We start from the raw sequence: 17,696 nt of genomic DNA on the forward strand, positions 1-17,696 counted from the left end.
CACCAGCGCAGCACCCTAGTGCTGATCCATTCAAACTATCCAAACGAATGATCAATATCAGCATCAGAGATGGGCACGTCCCGGCAGATCCTCCCAGGCCTCATCGAACCCGGTGGATCGTACCCACATCGAGTCCCCAACAGTGGAGTCGACGGCTATTCAAGCAATTAGCGTTGGACACTTTTCCGATCATGCCATGCACTCACCCATATTCGCAATCTGAAGCCACATATTCCCTGAAATCGGCATCACCTGTGGACCCTGGCTCTCGTACGGCTGACACTCCTTCTGTCCGTTTGCTAATGCGCGCACCATCTTGACCAGGTGCCCATCATCTTCTGGGTGTCTCACAGCGCCGGAGAAGACCGCAGGCCAGTCATTCTTCACGGGATAGCGAGTTATCTCATCCAAGAGCAGATTTGGCGAGGCTCGAGACACGTACAGCAATAGGTCGAGACGTCCTTTCCATTCTAGGAGACGGAGCTTGGTCCGCTGGGCCAGGAATGGAAGGTGGATTATTTTGGAGAAGAAAATAGACGAGTTGAGACAGTGGAGAAAGAAAAAGTCGAATTTGACCGTTTTGTCGGGGCGTTGTGCGGCGCCCGTGTAATAAGCTAACTCAGGTCCCTCGTTAGCAAGGATACTTTCCACGCCGATGTGATATTTAGAAAAACTCACCGACGTTATTGATCATATCTGCCAATCGCTCTTCCAGCTGATCCTCGGATACGGTGTACTCGGCAGCGATCTTTAGCATCTCATCCGGAGCACGGCTCAGCACTCCGTCCCGGATCTTGTTCGTGTCGGACCATCGCACACTCTCCTTTAAGGCTTTGTTTTCTCGAATCTCATTCAGCAGCTGCAGAAGAGACTTCCTACCGGGCTTCCCGATTCCACCGGCCAGTTTCTCGGCAGGCAAGAAGAAAAGCGAGCCCATCCATTCACCATGAACGGCGGTCTGAGCAAGTGCCTGAGCCACAATGGCAGGCTGATTAAATTCAATTCCAAAGCCGAGGTGGATGAGTGGGTGAACGAGACCTAGATTGTCAATATTAACTTAGAGGCACGGAGCTTTGAACTGACGCATGTCAAGAAACGAGGGTATACTCACCACCAAATAGTCGAGACAGCATACTCTCCGCCCGATCATCCCCAGCAAAGAGATATTCATTAAGCACATCACCGACTCCCTTAACGTCAATTTCCTCCTGGAAAAAGGTCAAATAATTGGAGTAATTCTTCTCATTATAAAAACCCTCCTGGAACTTGGCCTTGTCATGCATTCCTTTCACGACATCTCTGTCCACGGGGTAACTGGGTCTCTGATAGGTCTGGTTCCGTTTATAGGCTGCCTTGATATCCTCGGGCTTTGCGCCGACGGCGTACATGCTCAGTATCTGGTGCGGGATATGATCTATGATTCCGTCAGACAAAAATCAGCAGACTTCCGGGGTAGGAACATACTATGGAACCCCTCTTCATTAAAGAAGACGTGGTGGTTCTCCATGTCCTCCTGCAAGACTTCACTTGCGGCTCGGGCCGCATCCTCCGTGACATTCGAGCTAAAAATGCCCGCGTCTGTCGAGGGCGACAGGTGGATTTCGGTTGCGGTAGCCATAGTCAAGCTAGAAAGCGGAAGACGTGCGGCGTGAGTGCTGTATAGAACCGAGGATGACGGAGGTCGAGGTGATGCGGCTACTCGCGGTAGAAGCCTAGACGGGGAACACAGAGCAGTTGGTATGTTTAAAGGGCGTAGGATCTTGGCTGGGCTGTGAGCTTTTCGAGTGATCGATCTGAAGCTGAGAGGTTCGGCTGACAACAACCGGGGCTTCATGTCCTCTTTATAGGACCATGATCGCAGCACGTGTTACGAAGCTTTCGAGAAGTCGGACTCCGTGTACGACCTGATTCTGGGGTAACTACAGCTGTAAGATGCTGCTGCAGAGCAGGTCACAGGCCTATCAAAAGCGAGTATTAGTTGGCTTTCGTCTGGAAAAGCGGGGATCGGGGCCATTTGGACTTCCGACCGACGTCATTATTCACAACAGCTTCAGGGCGGACTGGGCCCGCATTGCTGACAGATTGGTTCGTGTTCTGAGTCATGAGGTTCAACTAGCCTCGCCCAGATGTGTCTGGCCACTGCTTATTATATTGGGATGATGCGTTTAGTTATGTGTTGTATTGGGCACAGGTTCATTCTAGAGCAGAAATGCAGTAATGAGTCCGAGAGCTGCTTCATAATCTATGAAATCCCAAAATAACTAAAAAAGAGTAGCCCCCCTGATCTACATGACTCGCATCGGAAATAGACCGCTCGTCTGTGTAATCATGGTTGCAATTTGTCAGCTTCGCCTTTAATCCTTCATCGAGGCCATCTCCTTCTTTCGACGCTCGCGGTCTCGCTTCATCTTCATGAAGAGCGGATGATGACCCGCCTTTTCCTTGAGCTGTTTGTTCTTGCTCTTGTTGTATTCAATGTAAGCCATATCATCGCCACCAGCGAGTCCACTGAGAGTGGCTGCGCTACGCTTCGCGCTCGGTTTCTTCCCACCGGCGCGCTTGCCTGCAGAACGCATGGAGAAGAGGTCATCGGTGACTTGTTCCACGTCGGCAGAGGACTCATTCTGCAGCATGACTTCTTGGAGGAGCTCTCGACGTTCTGCGGGTGTCGCATATGACAACCCATCGTAGTTATCAATGCCCTGCAAATGGGTGATGACCTTGAAGGCGTAGCCTTGGTCAATCAGGAAAGCCTGGCGCTTGGCCGAATACACCATCTCATGAGTGTCCTTGGACACGAGAGAGTAGAAGAAGGCATTGAAGCCCTCATCGTTTCGGCGTTTGGCCCGCAGGATTCGACCCAGTCGCTGCGCTTCCTGACGACGTGAACCGTAGTGAGACGAAATCTGAATCAGACACGTAGCTTCGGGCAAATCCAGGGAGGTGTCACCAATCTTGGACAGGAATATGGTGTTGACCTGCTCGTTGTGCTGAAAGTTCTCCAAAATACGCATTCGCTCGTTCTGTGGAGTTCCACCATAGATATACGCCTTGTTCAGTTTGAGTGCGTAGCGTTCCAACGCGTAGACATTGTCGGAGAAGACAATGATTTTGTCGCCTCGCTTCTCGTGGAAGTCGATCAGGAATTGACAAGCCTGGAACTTGCGTGGGTTCATAATGTAGAGTAGAGCCTGTTTCCTCGAGCTCTCTCGCAGATATTCAGAATAAAACTCGGTTGTCATGGGACACCACACCTCGGCACATTGCACCTTGGCGATATGGCCCTGCGCGGCAAGTTCCATCCAGTTCGCTTCGTACAGCTTCGGTCCGATCAGGAAATTCAAGTCCTTGATCTTGTCATCTTCACGCAGCAGAGTTGCAGTAAGACCGAGTTTGCTCTGTGCAGCAATCGCCGATGTCACCTTACGGAACATCGACGCGGGCACGACGTGCACCTCGTCAAGAATCATCATACCCCATTCACGAGACTGAAGCCAGTCCATCATCTTTTGGGCATCGTAGGAACGTGCTCGAGTCTGTGACACCATTGAGTAGGTGGAGACGATGATTCCAGTAGACCGCTTGAATTTCTCCTTGTGGTCGGACGTGAAGATGGCGATATCACTAGGGTCGATGGTGGTCCAGCGCAAGAACTCGTTTCGCCATTGAACCACGGACATGGAACTGGTACAGAGCACAATTGTGCCCTTCTTGATCGTTGCCGCTGCGGTAATGCCGACCAACGTTTTTCCAGCACCACACGGCAAAACGATGATACCACTTTTGGCGCGTCCATTTCCAAACATTTTACTAAGACTCTTCTCCTGGTATGAACGGATTCTGGCAGCGGGCTTCAAATCCATGTCGAGATTGGGGTTCACAGTGTCGCCCTGGAAATCGTACTCTTCCAAAGCCGGGCACCCAATCGCTTGGCAGCGAGCTTTGACCACTTCGACACCGGCCGGGGGGATTTCGAAACTGTATGTGGTAGCTTCTTCGTTATCGTCCTCTCCGACATCGTCTATTCCATAATCCACAGCTTGCTCCTGGTTGTCATCCCGGGGTGCAGCGGAGGCCTCCTGCTGATTACCAGTCTCTCTTACACCAGCCGCATCTTTGGTACCAGGAATAACAAGACCTCCCATCTTCGGGGCCGCTCGCTCGATGATACCCTCCGTGCTCTCAATCCGTTGCGGACCTATAACCTCATCTTTCAGAAGTCGTTGCAGCATTTCAGGATCTGTAGTTTCCACATAGTAGTGGTTATGTCGTAGGACCATCTTGATTTTACCGTAGGATTTGGTGAACTCAATGATGAAGGATCGAATGCTTTCCGGCAGTGGCGTCTTGGACAGACGGTCCAAAAAAGCGACAATATCCTGCGGTTTCAAGCCCACCGATACCGCCGCATACAAACTGTGGCCCGTTAGGCGGTATTCGTGAAGGTGGGTCGGACGAGAAAGCGGTTCCGCGATAGTGGTAAGGAAATCCTGAGCCTGGGGTGCCAGGGGAGAGAAGCTCTCGAGAGTGATCGTGCCTTTCACCGGCTCGATCCATAGAGGGCGATTATAGTGGTCAAGCTTGAGTGGGAGGGAAGAAAGGTCTTTGTAGCCAAATCTGGGATCGGTTTTGTCTAATTGAGACCGTTTGCTGAAGGATGCAAGCGAGAACTTGCTGACGACCTCTTTATTTGCACGGTTTAGCATCCAAGTCTTGCTGTACGAGTAGTCCGCCACACTCTACCTTTCAGGTTATGCTCCTCCGGCACATCGCCATCGTCCTGGTCCGAGTATTCGTCGCTACTGGAGATGTCCGTAGCATCGGGCACTGGCGTAGGTCGCTTCGAAGAGCTGTTGGACCGGCCACCTAGAAAGTCAGTCATGCGATATCAGCCCGAATTGCAGATACTTACTATCAGTCGCCTTGCGCTTGGGGGGCATCTTGGTGATTATTGGAGGGTCGACCGGGCGGTGGAGGAGTGTTTGAGTTGGGAGGGATCGGAAGAGAGGCGTGTGCTGAGGCGATCAACGCCTCGTTGAAGCGAAATCAGGCCTGCATGCCACGACCGCTGCTGGCCGCAGGGAAGAGGCGGCGGCGCCAAGTGAAAGTTGCGACCAATACAAGACCCAGGGTATTGCGGTGTATCTGTCGGGTGCGTATGAAATGGCGAAGTTCTGAAATCCTGGTGAGAAGTGAAAGATGTTGAGAAAGAGGCGAAGTCAAGAGTCAGACGAAGTCAAAAGATGACTTGCGCTCCGATGACCTAAGGCACCAACTCCGCTAACTATTGGCTCCCGCCGCGAAGCCGCGACTGACGCAAAGCAGCTCTTTCTCTCTTCACATCGACTCCGTCACTTTTGCAACCATGAACACTGTGAGTTTTGAGCTTTGTCTGAGCTACAGCACCTTGCTAACTCTTCTCTTCTATCAGATTAGATCTACCTGGTGAGCAGACACTGCCCCGGCCGGTGATTGAAACGGGTGGCAGCCGGATTCGGGATTGAGAAGCTGATTGAAGATTTTTACTCGTCAACAGGGTTGGCTGGGGTGCTCTTTGTGTCGGTTAGTACTTTTTGCCTCCATATTCTTCTTGGGAGAAGCCTAGTCGCTTCGACCGCTTCCCTGCAGCCACGAATCTAACCACATACCAACCTCCAGCCGGCGGCGGGGCCTACTACTTTGCCAAACAATCCATCAACGCCGACCGCACCGCTCGGTTCGACACCGAAGTTAAGCGTAAGGCCCAACTCAAGGCCCAGGAAGCCGAGCACCGGCGGCAAGCGATCTCGACCTCCACGCCGGCCCCGAGCGACGATGCCAGCTTGAAGCGAGCGAATATGGCCCGTTTTCAGAACGCCGCGGACGACGTGGCTTCTCCCAGTGCGGAGGCATCCCACGATCCAGCTCCGACCCGCCATGAGCCCATGACGGAGACCGACCGAGTGCACGAGAAGGGGAAATACGAAGCAGCAGCTCCGTTTCGACCTCCCAGTGGAAACCGATTCAGTTAAGGAGTGATTGGACGTGTACATTCTGTGTAAAATATGTTGTATGGGGTGCTACCGAGTTGGGGGGCTGGCCCATAGAGTTGGATGCACCGGGCTCTTATCAATCGAGATTCTCCTGCTATATCTAATGATTTTTTCTCTGTGAAGACTACTCGGTCCCAAATAGTCTACTCGGATCTTACCAGGTGAAGCTTTCGAGAAGTGCAGCTTTCTCAATGATAAGTTTTATTTCAGGATTATCGTGGGTTCAGATGCGCTTCGCGTCGATCGAGAGATCTAGACCCGAACTCTGTTGAATGTACATCACCCGTCTCCTTCATACTTGGAGGTATCATGCAGAAGTGCCCCAGCAGAAATTGAAAACAAAAAGACAAATCGCAACGCCGGATCCTAACGCCCTGGATGTCATGCATCATAGCAAGTCCCAAGCCGGCGCCCGCACCGAGAATCAGAACCCGTCTGGAGGTTTAGACCAAAATCACATCTACGCACATTGCGGGGATCTGGTCTAGCGTGCGTGGAAGCAGAGAGAGGGGGTTGGGCCTGGAGAGAGCGTTAGTTTGTTCGTATGAAGGCTTGTTTGCTTGGTACTCACTTGTTGCTATTGGGAGAGCCGGACTTTCTTTGGCGTGAGCTTTCGAGAGCAGGTGGGACAAAAGGAAGGACAACACCGGAGACCAGGCAGGATAGAGCAACTGCGCGGGAAGCGCGGCTGTCAGGGCGAGGACGGTGTGCGGAGAAATGGCGGATAGAAGGACGGACGACGTGGGCGATGACTGCGGCCATGGTGATGGTGGTGAACGAAGTGTGAAAATGGTGGTGGTGGTGTAACTTGAGCAAGACCAAAGAGACTAGAGATGTACAGGACTACAGAAAGGGGAAAGGAGGACCTTGAGGCGTTTTATACAAGGGTAGCATGCAGTCAGGCCATGCGAGTGAGCGAGTCACCCGTGTGGGGGCCCTGCAGTGCTGCGGGGGCTAAAGCAGCACATGGTGGGCTGACGCGCTGCCTATCACCGCTGGAACCGCTCTTCCGTGATCAGACTCAAGTGGTGATCGTCGGGTTCGGGTTGTCGGCACGACCAGCGCGACTCATATTCATGAATGAAGAGACGCCTCATTCTGCCTCACGCCATCGCAGGGTCTTAAATCGCCAGCGTCGGCCGAATGAGTGGGGTAGGAGTTTGCCCCTCCAAAGGAAGTCCGGAGGGTAGCAGGCCTCACCTATACGGAAATGATTAAGGATCCACATGGACTGAGGACGGGAGTGCGGTAGCCGATGGCCTTAGCCGGGTGGGTAAATCTTATCAATTATAGGATCAGCCGGTTGATAGATAGCGTGAGTTGATGATGAAGCCGGGAGGAGCAGCTTTGGAACTGCCATATCCGCTCGATCTACGGGGATACACTTGACAACGACCCGGGGGTCAATGAGAGCGTACCAAGTAGCTCGCTAGATAAACTAGCTATGTACTATGTAGAGTAATACATAGATTCGGCTCTGGGGCAATCATAACTCCAGTAAATGCGGAGAAGCATAGCTCCGGGTCACGTGCGATAACACAATCAACCTTGCCCATCTCCGCTCCTCTTCTTCGAGCTAAGAGCTTAGCTGGAATCTCCGCAATGGCATCCCATCAGATTGCCATTGCAAAGGCCTCTTTCTCTGCTGGCCTTTTACGCCCTGATCCGACATCAGTGCCTCGCGACGACATCGCGGCCTTCCACACTTGTCTCGAACGCGCCCTGTCCCATTGCTCTCCGGCAAACATCCAGGTCTGAACTGTTGCAACCTCATCCTGTCGCACCCCGGTTACTAAATGCCCTTGACCCACACAGACCTGCAAAGAATGGCTGCTGCACTATGTTCTCTCCTCCTCCAACCGGGTAGCGGGACTGGCCAAATACCTAGTTGCGTTGGCGGACTCTTTTGGTGAAGCTCCAACTGGCGCTCCGCCCAAACCTTCGTCGAAGCGTCGCCGGCTTCATATACTCTATCTCCTCAATGATCTACTGCACCACAGCAAGTACCACCTGGACACCACCATGACCTTCTCCACCGTGAGCGGGTCCTTGCAGCCATTCATGGTGGACCTACTCGGCCACGCTGCTGCCTACGATCGGGAGAAACACCCCCGGCACCATCGGCGCCTGGATGATCTGCTTGATATCTGGTCCGAGCATGGATACTTTGGTCCAGACCTTCTCCATAAGCTGCGAGAGGTGGTGAAGCACTCGGCTTCCACGGGTATCTCGCCATCGTCGAACGATATTTTGGTCCACGAGGCAGACGCAGCCAAGAAGTTGGGCGGGAAGGAGGCGCCCTTTATCATGCCATCGACTCATGGTGACCCGTCAACTCCGTACTACGATCTTCCGGCAGGCAACCTGATCCCCCATATTATTCCCAACTCGACCATCCCTCTTCATCCCGATACCATCAAGCCGCTTCAGTTCCTCGCTGGTCCCGCGGACGGGAACTTGGTACAGGCTCTAAAGGGCTTTTTGAAGGATGTGGATCAGATTTATGGAACTGATCAGCTCCTCAAGGATGATGGGAATATCGATATTGATGAGCTAGGTCAGAGGATCGTACGGGATGAAATCACCGGGGATATTCTCGATGGCGAAACGTACTACGGCTGGTCCCGAGCATTCTGCCAGCAGATGAAAAAGCGGGCGCCCGATGGTTCTCGCAGTCGCAGTCTCAGTCGCAGTGGAACTCGCGATCTCAAACGCCGACGATATAGTGATAGCTCCATGGATAGTCGAACTTCCCGATCGCGGAGTCGGTCAGCGCCTGGGAAACGTGAGGCTCGGTATGGATCGTCGTCGATAAGCCGCTCCCGACGATCCGCCAGCCACGAAAGCCCTTATTCCCCGCGTCAACCATCACCGCCTCGTTTCCCGCCTCCCCATCAAGCTTCCCATGTTAATCCCCCTCCCCCTCCCCCTTACCCATACCCATACAACGCACAATATGGACCCTCTGGGACCAACTTCCCTCACCCACCGCCACAGTACCCCGGTTGGCCCCCTGTCCCACCACCACAGTTCCCGGCCATGGCCTTTCCTCCACCTGGCCCAGGTATCAACCCTTCAGCTTTTCCTCCTTCTTTCTCTGGGCCTCCTATTTCTGTACCGCCTGGTCAGCCTCTGCCCCCTGGGCAGTATCACTTTCCTCCTCCCCATCCTGGGGGGCAGCATGGCGCCTGGGGCCCTCCTGGCGGCCGAAATTGGCGATAGAAGACTGATGTATTTTACCACCCGAGATATGGCAAATGCTACAAGCTGAAATGATCAAATGAACCGTTATGACACTCTGTTTCATGTGATGTATCTTCTGATGAACAAGAAAGGTGGCGCGTCGAACCCACCTGGACAAAGGGAAACGTCGAGATCTACGACTTGCAGACCACTGCAGATGCCTTTTTGCCGCAGCAAGCACGCCCGGCGCTCCAGGTAGCGAGTGGCCATCTTGGACACGCATGTTACGAAGGAACTCCCTTGGAGCACACACGACGTTGGCTGTATCGCACCAGTTTATATGAGGGCTGGATGATATGTATCCTGAGTGTTGATGGTAAGAGTAAGTAGCCCGTATGCACTTGACTCTTTTTCAGAGCATCGCAGCGTACATGACATCGCCATGGTTTTTTTCTTTTCCTTTTGATAGGTGCGTTGGTCTACACGATGCGACGGCTTAGCTTGCGCTAATCAATGCCGGATCCATTAATATTGGCTTCCTTTAAATGGTCATGTAATGCCGCATTATAGTAGACTCCTACTCCGCGTAAGCTACGACGTTTCTCCAATCGTTTGTCACGTAGAACCTGCTTGTCGTTGACTCGCTCAACCCACGAAGCCTGGAAGACACCTTCTCTCATCCTCCGCTCATCGCCCATAGCTTCCGTTCTTTACTTCTTTTCTCTGTCTTGAGCCTTCATTCATCTCTCTTACGCAATTTCCGTCCTGTTTTATTTGAAGACATCAGACTCGGTCTCATCAGGAGGCATCACCAACTCTCGATTCAGTATCAACGTGCTCTAACAAACCACAGATATGGCATCGCCAGTCTACACCTCGGCTGGCAGGCAGCGTTCCCTCACTTCAAATATCCGCCCAGATGCCGCCTGGATCAATAATGGCCACCCTCCATTTGAGCATCCAATTCCCAGTCTACCCGATAGGAACAATATGGTAGTGCGCCCTAACCCAAACCAAGACGATACCAAGTCGATTTCCTGGGTTACGGAAGAGGTCGGCTACTTCGATCCCGACATGACTGAAGAAAATCATATCCGCTGTGTCAGGGGTGCCATGTACTTCAGCCACGTCCTGGCTTTCGTCAACAACCTTAGGGCTATTTCCGTCTTCAAACCAGAAGATGCGATGCGCTACAATGTTCATGCTTGTCTGTGAGGTGTAGCACGGGAATGGTTTATTTCAGAGATGTCACACCAAGACAGAGAATCTCTCCGTGAACTGCCACTTCAAGAGGGTTGGTGCCGTCGTCTTCTGGAGAGGTTCAGCCCATCTGAGTACACTGCGTTGGCCGAAGTTCATGGAAAGATTCACACGTTCGAGGAAACGCAATCCTGCCGGAGCCTTGTGACATGGTCTCATAACGTACTGCGACGCCTGCAATGCGATGCAAAGTACACCAATGCCACTCAACATGAGCAGCTGGTTACTCTTCATGGACTACTCGACCCGGTCCTTCAGAAAAGACTCGCTCGGCCTCTTCCGCAAACAAGTATCGCAGAGTTTGTTAAGGACCTTGACGATACGTACCTTGAGTTGTACTACGCAGACTCTTTCAAGAGAGACGAAATGGCAACCGAGGCTGGGAAGTCCTCCATCTGGATCCCATCGGAGGTCGGCTACTTCGCACCAGACCAAACACTGACCCACCACGTCCACAGAGAACACGGCATTCTGTACTTCCAGGACGTGTACGCTTTCGTCAACTACATGCGAGCTATCGCCGAGACTACCCGGGAAGACGCCATCCGTACCAACCTCTATCTATGCCTTCGGGACAAAGCACTGGAATGGTGGGTTGCCGAGTTGTCGAGTCAGGAGAGACAAAATCTCCGCACCAAGCCTCTCGAAGACGGATGGTTTCACATCCTTCAAGTACGTTTCCATCCAATTGAAGAAGTCGCAGATGAACAGTTGTACGAGACCAAGTATGGATGGGATGCCGTGAAGGCGGAGTATCCCGCTGTCGTGTGGGCTCATACTATGCTGCGACATCATCAGGCGATGAAGCCTTCCAGACTCTTTGCTGAATTGCTCGGTATCTGGAATGCGTTTGAGCCGGAGCTGCAGGAGGACCTTGAGAAGCCTACTGAAAACACCTCCCTTGCGGGCTTCATGGCGAACATCGACAAGTGTTATAATAAGTGGCGCTGGTTTGTAATGACGGATCGGAAGTAGGTTGCAAGAATTGGTGGACACTGTGCTGGCGATGGAACATACGGAGAACTACCTTTATTGCAGCTTTAAAGCTCAAGGTATCTCCAAAATAGCATCTTACACCTCAGTGAATGTTACCGCGATGTTCTTGTTCCATGGTTTTACGATCCCCAGCCACAACGTATCAGTCATATGGAGAGGAGAATAGCAAGAAGATGCGGGAGGCTACGAAGAAGTATGACCGTAGTGTAATAATTCAAACAAGGAGTACCAGAAGGATTCAAAGTTTCCAACATCGAACTAGAGATCTAGATGTATATTTCTATATCTCATATATATGACCCCCTATCCTTCGGTTTTTCTTTGACACGAGTTGCGTGCGACCTGAAGACAGATATCGAGCACGAGTAATGTCAGAAGATCCAATTGATTTTACACAAAGAGTAAGCCGACCTAATGACGCCAAAGTTATATCAAATGAAGGGGAAAAATGACAATGCTTCCTCCTGGATTCCATCGACAACCATCAACCATCAAATCTCAAGCCAGCGTCGCTAGGCTCCTCTAATCAACAGCGTCGTTAATGTAGTCAACCTGGCTCTCCTGGCCATATCCAAACGACCGGTAATAGGCCTCCTTGGCTTCAGCAAATGGCTTGCAGGCTCCGACAGAATTCTGCACATACTAATTAGTTACTGCGGAGAAGGTTATGATGGTGATCAACGTACCGAGGATCCACTACTGCAGCACATGGGAGAAGATTCCTTGTCATCGCAAGAGTCGGGTGACTCGTCTGGGGCCATATTCTTGCCTGTAGATCTGGTTAGCGTCTCACTCCGTGGCCTTTATGAAGGCGTAAAACATACACTGGAACACCATCTTCGAGCTAATTTGGATTCCTCCCAAGATCGGCACAAGTTCACCCAATCCCTCCATGATATCTTTAGACGTCTGCTCCAGACTCTGGCAGCATTGCTTTTGTTGGCTCGGCGGGCACTCGTAGGCCCCAACCAAGGCAAGCATGCTAGGCGTGGGACTCTGCGAGATATATGGTGTAGAGGCGGAAGGGATGACGGGCTTGGAGGTTGTTGGGCTCCGGATTGATGAGGCTTGCGCAACGGGAATGGCGGCCGCGGCGGAGAGGAGGGTTGAGAAGGCCCCGAAGTGGGAAGTGAAGCGCATTTTGGGTTGATTCCGTGTTTATTATCGAGATGCAAATGTAGTGAACGTATACCAAAGGGATATGATCTCGGCGCCGGCTAGATAGCAATATTAAAAAGGATTGGGCGCGGTTGGAGAAGTCGGATCCAAAAGAGTGTAGTGTTTGCTTGATAGAAAGGAATGACGAGAGCTGGGCTGGCTTAGGGCGTTGAAGGGTGTCGACTAGGTGATGCCCTCGTAGTAGTCGACAAAGTGGTGTTGAGGGAAAGAAGGAAGGAGGACGGGGCCCTGTGTTAACACGCGTGGGATGTTCGATCTCACGAATGTCCCATCGGGGAGACTATCTCCGAAATTAGCAGGGTGGGATGCCCTCCAGTATCCCATCTTTGCTCCCCTTGTTACTTGGGGTTCCAGGATTCCAAGGGTTTTAGGCCACGAGGGAAAGAGTCGAAAACATGGGCTTATTGGCCACTGGGAGGCCGTGCAGAATCTTTGGGAATGTAACAAATGAATATCTCATGCTATACGACTCCAGTATTTGTGATTCTCCGGTATGTTGCTTTGGTGTATGTGTCTTCCGAGTGAATTGGATTTCCCCTGGGGACTTTGGCCCGGCAGGTTACTTGTGAGGAGGTCCACGAGTAAGGCGCAAGTTCCATTTTCCACTTTGATTTGACATTGGCTTTTCAGGGCTCAGTTGGACAAGTAGAGGGATATTTGCTCGGCTGCTCGCATGAGAAGCAGTCCGCAATATGGATGGCATGCAAGGGAGACCCTGCCCTCGACGACCGAGGAATGCGCCAACTGTCCACTCACAGGGGCCTCATGGTGCCTAGGGATAATTTTTCCCTTTACAATGCAGGAACTGCCGTGCTGCGTGTTGACGTGATTCATGGAAGGTGGGTACGTCGGGTTTTTGATGTTGTAGAGTAAGTCAGGGCTGCGGGTGGGGCTTGGGGATATTGACTCCGGTTTCTTCAGCGTGTCGGGTGTATATATATACGGATAATTGAAACCGATCCTGGTTCCTGGCCAATTCCAGAAATGCCGATCTCAGGGGGGTTTTTGTTCCTACCCAAGCAGTTGGAGCCTCGGTGGAAGCATTTTCCGTCAATATATGTATATCCATTCCATCATGCATGGCCAACCGACGAACTCTGGTAAACATTGTGATCACACTTATAAACATCAGAACATATATAAGAGGTTAAACACGTTGATTTAAGTGCCTATTATAGTGGGAAATATGCAATTCAAGATTGTTCGTGTATATTGAAAGGTTTGATGGTATAGAGCGAGGTAGATAAAACAGAAGTACGAGGTATATCCAAGAGCACCAAGGGAATTCCCGAAACCATATCAAAATTAAATACTCCGTACTCGGTGGAAAATTGTTGTAAAGTCATGATGCAAACAAGGCATGGTCGTAGTAATACATCACATCAGGTCGTAAACTTTTCTCGGGGGACGAGCTTGCGTCCTCGCTCGAGATGTTGGTCATCAGATGGAGGAAATGAATATGAACGAAAATCCCAGAAAAACAAGTCCGCACGCTGAAAAGACGCAGTGTTGTACAGGCTGACGTCCCTTCGCAGAAGAGATGACAGTAAAGCAACAGTGATACACGTGTTGGCCTGAAAATGGATGTTTGGAAGTGAGAATGAAACATCGTTTGTGGACTTCATGTATCGACTGAACACAAACCAGCCACAGATCTCAACAGAGATCAAATGAGTGTCACGAAGAGAAGTCGGGGCAGTGGGTGAAGATCCGGTTGGATTTCACCCTTTTTTGTGGGTTTTTGATATGTAGTGGATTGGAGGAAAAGGCAGACCCCGTCAGGTATTCCGTGACGCAAGCAACAGCATGTCATCAAAAACGCTTGCATCAACCAAAAGTACCGGGAACTGGCCGATCCTAGGACTGAAGTGTATCAAGTGAAAAAGGGATATTGGAGACTGGGGACGCGAAGGGATGACGATCTTCAGACACCCGTCTCAAGGAAAATCAAGGCTTGAAAATTTTGCACCGCTGGAAAAGCAAAGATGCGCAAGCACCCTCGCGGTGCTCATAAAACTCCACGAAAACTCCGCCTCCGGGCGAACATGACTGGTCTTGGGATAATAATAATAGATTCCGTCAATGCTGCGCCATCGAACTCCTATTGAGTGTCGAAACGAGGCCGTCACTATCGTGTCGTAAGAGATGGACCGCTTCAATAGGCATGTCAGCTTTCGAGTTGTTGTCAAGAGACGAGACGACCATACCTTCAGTAAGCTGTAATCCTAGTATCGGGATGAGTTAGCCTCGCTAGCAGTGAGCGCAGATGTCTGGCCCCCGTTGTGGAGGTGGCGCCGCTTGGCAGCAGCAGCGCCAGCTGAGGTGGGAGGTAGACCACTGGGCTGACTAGTCATGACACCCTTCGCAGGATCATCACTGTGGCCGCTGTTGCCGCTTGAGCCGCTGCTTTCACTGCCTCGGCCGCTAGTGCCACTTCCACGTTCGTCGTCGAGGTCGACAAACGAGGACATCTGCTGCTGGGTATACTCCAGCATGGTACGGTTGTAGTCCTCGAGGGAGACTCGAGGATCAATTGATCGTTGGGTTTCGACATGGTTGTCGGGCGCGGGAGGACCAGCTCCAGCGTCCCGAGGAAACATATTTTGGATGGAGTTGGATTCAGTCATTGTGGGAGGAGTCTTGAGAAAGGGAGCTGTCAGTTATGCTAGGGAGGTAGATCAGTTTGGCAGGGGAAGGGGTGGGGGATCCTCTGGGGTTATTGCGAGAACGGGTGTTATGGGCCGAGTGGGGGGACTTTCGCTCGGATAACAGTTTGTTCCGTAAGACGGAACGGGAGATCATGGGACAAAAAGGAACTTGCAAGTTCCCGCACGGGCACACTTGACTCACCTTGGTAATAAGTCAGGTTCAACTTGGGCGATTGGGGGAAAGGTGAACCAAGGATTGAAAATCGTGAGAAATAAGTCAAATTATTGTGGGAGTACCGTGCAGCAGACACAGATAAGAGTTAAGAAGGCTTATGTGGCGGGAAGGTACAGGGGTTAGGGCATGGACAGTAAGGGAGATGGGAAAAAAAGGGACTTAGTTTCCCGATTTGAGGTATATATATCATAGGCTAGCGTATGAAATCACCGCTGGACGATGGAAAATGGCAAAAGGAGTCGAGGGCCAGTGATGTCTGATAGGCTTAGAGGAAAACAGCCCTTGGGTCAAAATGTCGAGGAAAGATTTCGTCGGAGCCAGGTGAGATGACATCATTGGCTGAATATGGCCCCTCCGAGGCTGGGCGGCATCATAAGAACGATATCCACCCCTCCTTCGGTGGGGGCTTGGTCGCTGCGGCCGCTGCGTATGGCTGACGGGTCTATCACGATGAAATAACTTGTCTCCACACATGCTTGGGGACTGGTACTGATGGGGCATCGGTATCATCAGTCGGTCCACCGAGAGGGCCCAACTGTCCACATGAGGTCACTGGGGAATGCCTGAATGGGCCGGAGCCGACGTCGGTCTTAGATCGGCAATCCAGCAGACGGTCCCCTGCAGATCTGTGACTGACGTCTGCTAAACGAATCACGGCGGCGACTTTTGGGGCCTACGAACGTCGAGGCCCCCGTTAGCCTTTCAAGCGCCGCTTTGGGATAGGGCGCGCAATGCGGAAACGCAAAATGGGCATCCCCGGTGGATACAAAGGGAAAGTGATCTGGACCCGTGCGACAGACGGTTGACCATCCTGTCATATCGCATCGCTCAGTTCTTCTCGATACTCGCTTTCGCGTAGGTGTGTTCGAGGCCTTCAGGGGGAAGTCAAAGTACGTGGACAGTCGAAACGCTGAGGCTCCAAGTGGATCAAGCCATGGCGTCATCGGCCAGCCATCGGGGCGATCCGAGTTTCGATTTGGAGACTTTCGCTCAATCATGGCCGATGCAGGAACGCCCCGAAGGAGCTCGACCCGTTCAAGTAAAACGGGGTAATGTTATTTACTCCAAGTGTTTTAGTTCGTTGCTTGTGATTCGATCACCCATCACCCGTGAAGTCGCTAAGAGACACACTGTGTATAGTCCGTACAGAAAACCAATATCTCCGTGTTATACGCCTGCCCGATCCGTACATATCCATCGCCCTGATCCGGACGGTCCTGTATGTGGCCACATGAGAAAACTGGAGTCCAACCAGGGCTCGTCATTGATCATCATTGGTCGTTGCCCCGGGGAAAGGCTATTGCTATTCCTGCCTCAGGCAGAGAGTGCACCTGACGTCAGGGAGCCCTGGGTTGAGTACTGCGGATCAGATACAGTGAAAGGGGCCGTTCTGGCCAGTGAGCCATCCAGCCACGTTCCCGTGAATCTACTGTATGTAATATCCATGGTGATGATACTTTACTGATTGGCCATAGGCATGAGATATACTTCATACCGCCGAAAGGGTGAGTGGAGAGACCCAACTGGACACGCGAAGTATAGCGACTGGCTGAGATGTGGCGAGGAGATGGAGATGAAGAGGTGAAGAGGGTGGGCCAAGCTCGACAAGTCCCCCGAAACAAGGGAAACCAGAGGATCGTCGGCGGAGAATTCAATGTGTAACCAGTGATAGCCGTGGGACGGGCGAGGAGAGCCAGGGACCGGACGACAGATCATTCGCCATCGCAGCGGGGGAGGCAAAGAAGATGGGTCTCGCGCATGGCCGGGCACCGTTGTGCTGGGACGTCTCGCCTCACTTTTCCACCACCTCGACGTAGTGTGCTCCATAATGATATCCTCGGACCTCGTGATGTGCCGGACGCAGACCAAGAGCCACCATGCGACGTCAGTACACGATGATGATAGGGGAGGAAACGGTATTTTGTGGATACTTCGCTAGCAGGCAAAAAACCCAAAAGGTAGACAAACCTCTGCATCAATAATCGACATTCTCGTACCTTCGTTCCTCAGCCTAAACGGTGCTAGAGTCGGGATGATAACTCGATCAGGAAAAGGCAGTCGCTTCAATGCAGAATGCTGACACCCGACGAGGTGTAACGCCGTGAGTGGAGGGACATGATGCTGAGTGATATCAGAGCTAGCCACCTGTGCCATGTCGCAAGT

The 17,696-nt window shown here is 51.9% G+C and overlaps 8 protein-coding genes across 8 annotated transcripts; 3 read left to right on the top strand and 5 right to left on the bottom strand.

The window, feature by feature from the left end:
• Positions 1 to 63: 63 nt before the first annotated feature.
• Positions 64 to 1,834, bottom strand: N7498_010551 (questin oxidase family protein; the record flags this gene model as incomplete). Its single annotated transcript, XM_058457607.1, has 5 exons — positions 64 to 155; positions 207 to 614; positions 679 to 1,038; positions 1,112 to 1,414; positions 1,465 to 1,834. 5 exons carry the CDS (start codon positions 1,832 to 1,834, stop codon positions 64 to 66), a joined length of 1,533 nt encoding a protein of 510 aa, XP_058304506.1.
• A 520-nt stretch (positions 1,835 to 2,354) lies between these two features.
• On the bottom strand, positions 2,355 to 4,940 carry N7498_010552 (TFIIH/NER complex ATPase/helicase subunit SSL2; the record flags this gene model as incomplete). The annotated part of the gene is made up of 3 exons (XM_058457608.1): positions 2,355 to 4,684; positions 4,744 to 4,866; positions 4,913 to 4,940. 3 exons carry the CDS (start codon positions 4,938 to 4,940, stop codon positions 2,355 to 2,357), a joined length of 2,481 nt encoding a protein of 826 aa, XP_058304507.1.
• A 425-nt stretch (positions 4,941 to 5,365) lies between these two features.
• On the top strand, positions 5,366 to 6,011 carry N7498_010553 (uncharacterized protein; the record flags this gene model as incomplete). Its single annotated transcript, XM_058457609.1, has 4 exons — positions 5,366 to 5,374; positions 5,432 to 5,445; positions 5,537 to 5,562; positions 5,659 to 6,011. 4 exons carry the CDS (start codon positions 5,366 to 5,368, stop codon positions 6,009 to 6,011), a joined length of 402 nt encoding a protein of 133 aa, XP_058304508.1.
• Positions 6,012 to 6,475: 464 nt separating this feature from the next.
• On the bottom strand, positions 6,476 to 6,794 carry N7498_010554 (uncharacterized protein; the record flags this gene model as incomplete). The annotated part of the gene is made up of 2 exons (XM_058457610.1): positions 6,476 to 6,551; positions 6,604 to 6,794. The coding sequence occupies 2 exons, from the start codon at positions 6,792 to 6,794 to the stop codon at positions 6,476 to 6,478; spliced, it is 267 nt and encodes an 88-aa protein (XP_058304509.1).
• Positions 6,795 to 7,634: 840 nt separating this feature from the next.
• Positions 7,635 to 9,254, top strand: N7498_010555 (RNA polymerase II-binding domain-containing protein; the record flags this gene model as incomplete). Its single annotated transcript, XM_058457611.1, has 2 exons — positions 7,635 to 7,784; positions 7,848 to 9,254. The coding sequence occupies 2 exons, from the start codon at positions 7,635 to 7,637 to the stop codon at positions 9,252 to 9,254; spliced, it is 1,557 nt and encodes a 518-aa protein (XP_058304510.1).
• An 816-nt stretch (positions 9,255 to 10,070) lies between these two features.
• Positions 10,071 to 11,450, top strand: N7498_010556 (uncharacterized protein; the record flags this gene model as incomplete). The annotated part of the gene is made up of 2 exons (XM_058457612.1): positions 10,071 to 10,426; positions 10,478 to 11,450. 2 exons carry the CDS (start codon positions 10,071 to 10,073, stop codon positions 11,448 to 11,450), a joined length of 1,329 nt encoding a protein of 442 aa, XP_058304511.1.
• A 543-nt stretch (positions 11,451 to 11,993) lies between these two features.
• Positions 11,994 to 12,611, bottom strand: N7498_010557 (uncharacterized protein; the record flags this gene model as incomplete). The annotated part of the gene is made up of 3 exons (XM_058457613.1): positions 11,994 to 12,104; positions 12,158 to 12,240; positions 12,296 to 12,611. The coding sequence occupies 3 exons, from the start codon at positions 12,609 to 12,611 to the stop codon at positions 11,994 to 11,996; spliced, it is 510 nt and encodes a 169-aa protein (XP_058304512.1).
• Positions 12,612 to 14,875: 2,264 nt separating this feature from the next.
• Positions 14,876 to 15,277, bottom strand: N7498_010558 (uncharacterized protein; the record flags this gene model as incomplete). The annotated part of the gene is made up of 1 exon (XM_058457614.1): positions 14,876 to 15,277. The coding sequence occupies one exon, from the start codon at positions 15,275 to 15,277 to the stop codon at positions 14,876 to 14,878; it is 402 nt and encodes a 133-aa protein (XP_058304513.1).
• Positions 15,278 to 17,696: the final 2,419 nt, after the last annotated feature.

The sequence above is a fragment of the Penicillium cinerascens genome (genome assembly GCF_028974065.1).
Source record: "Penicillium cinerascens strain IBT 15544 chromosome Unknown scaffold_4_segment0_segment1, whole genome shotgun sequence".
Lineage (NCBI taxonomy): Eukaryota > Fungi > Ascomycota > Eurotiomycetes > Eurotiales > Aspergillaceae > Penicillium > Penicillium cinerascens.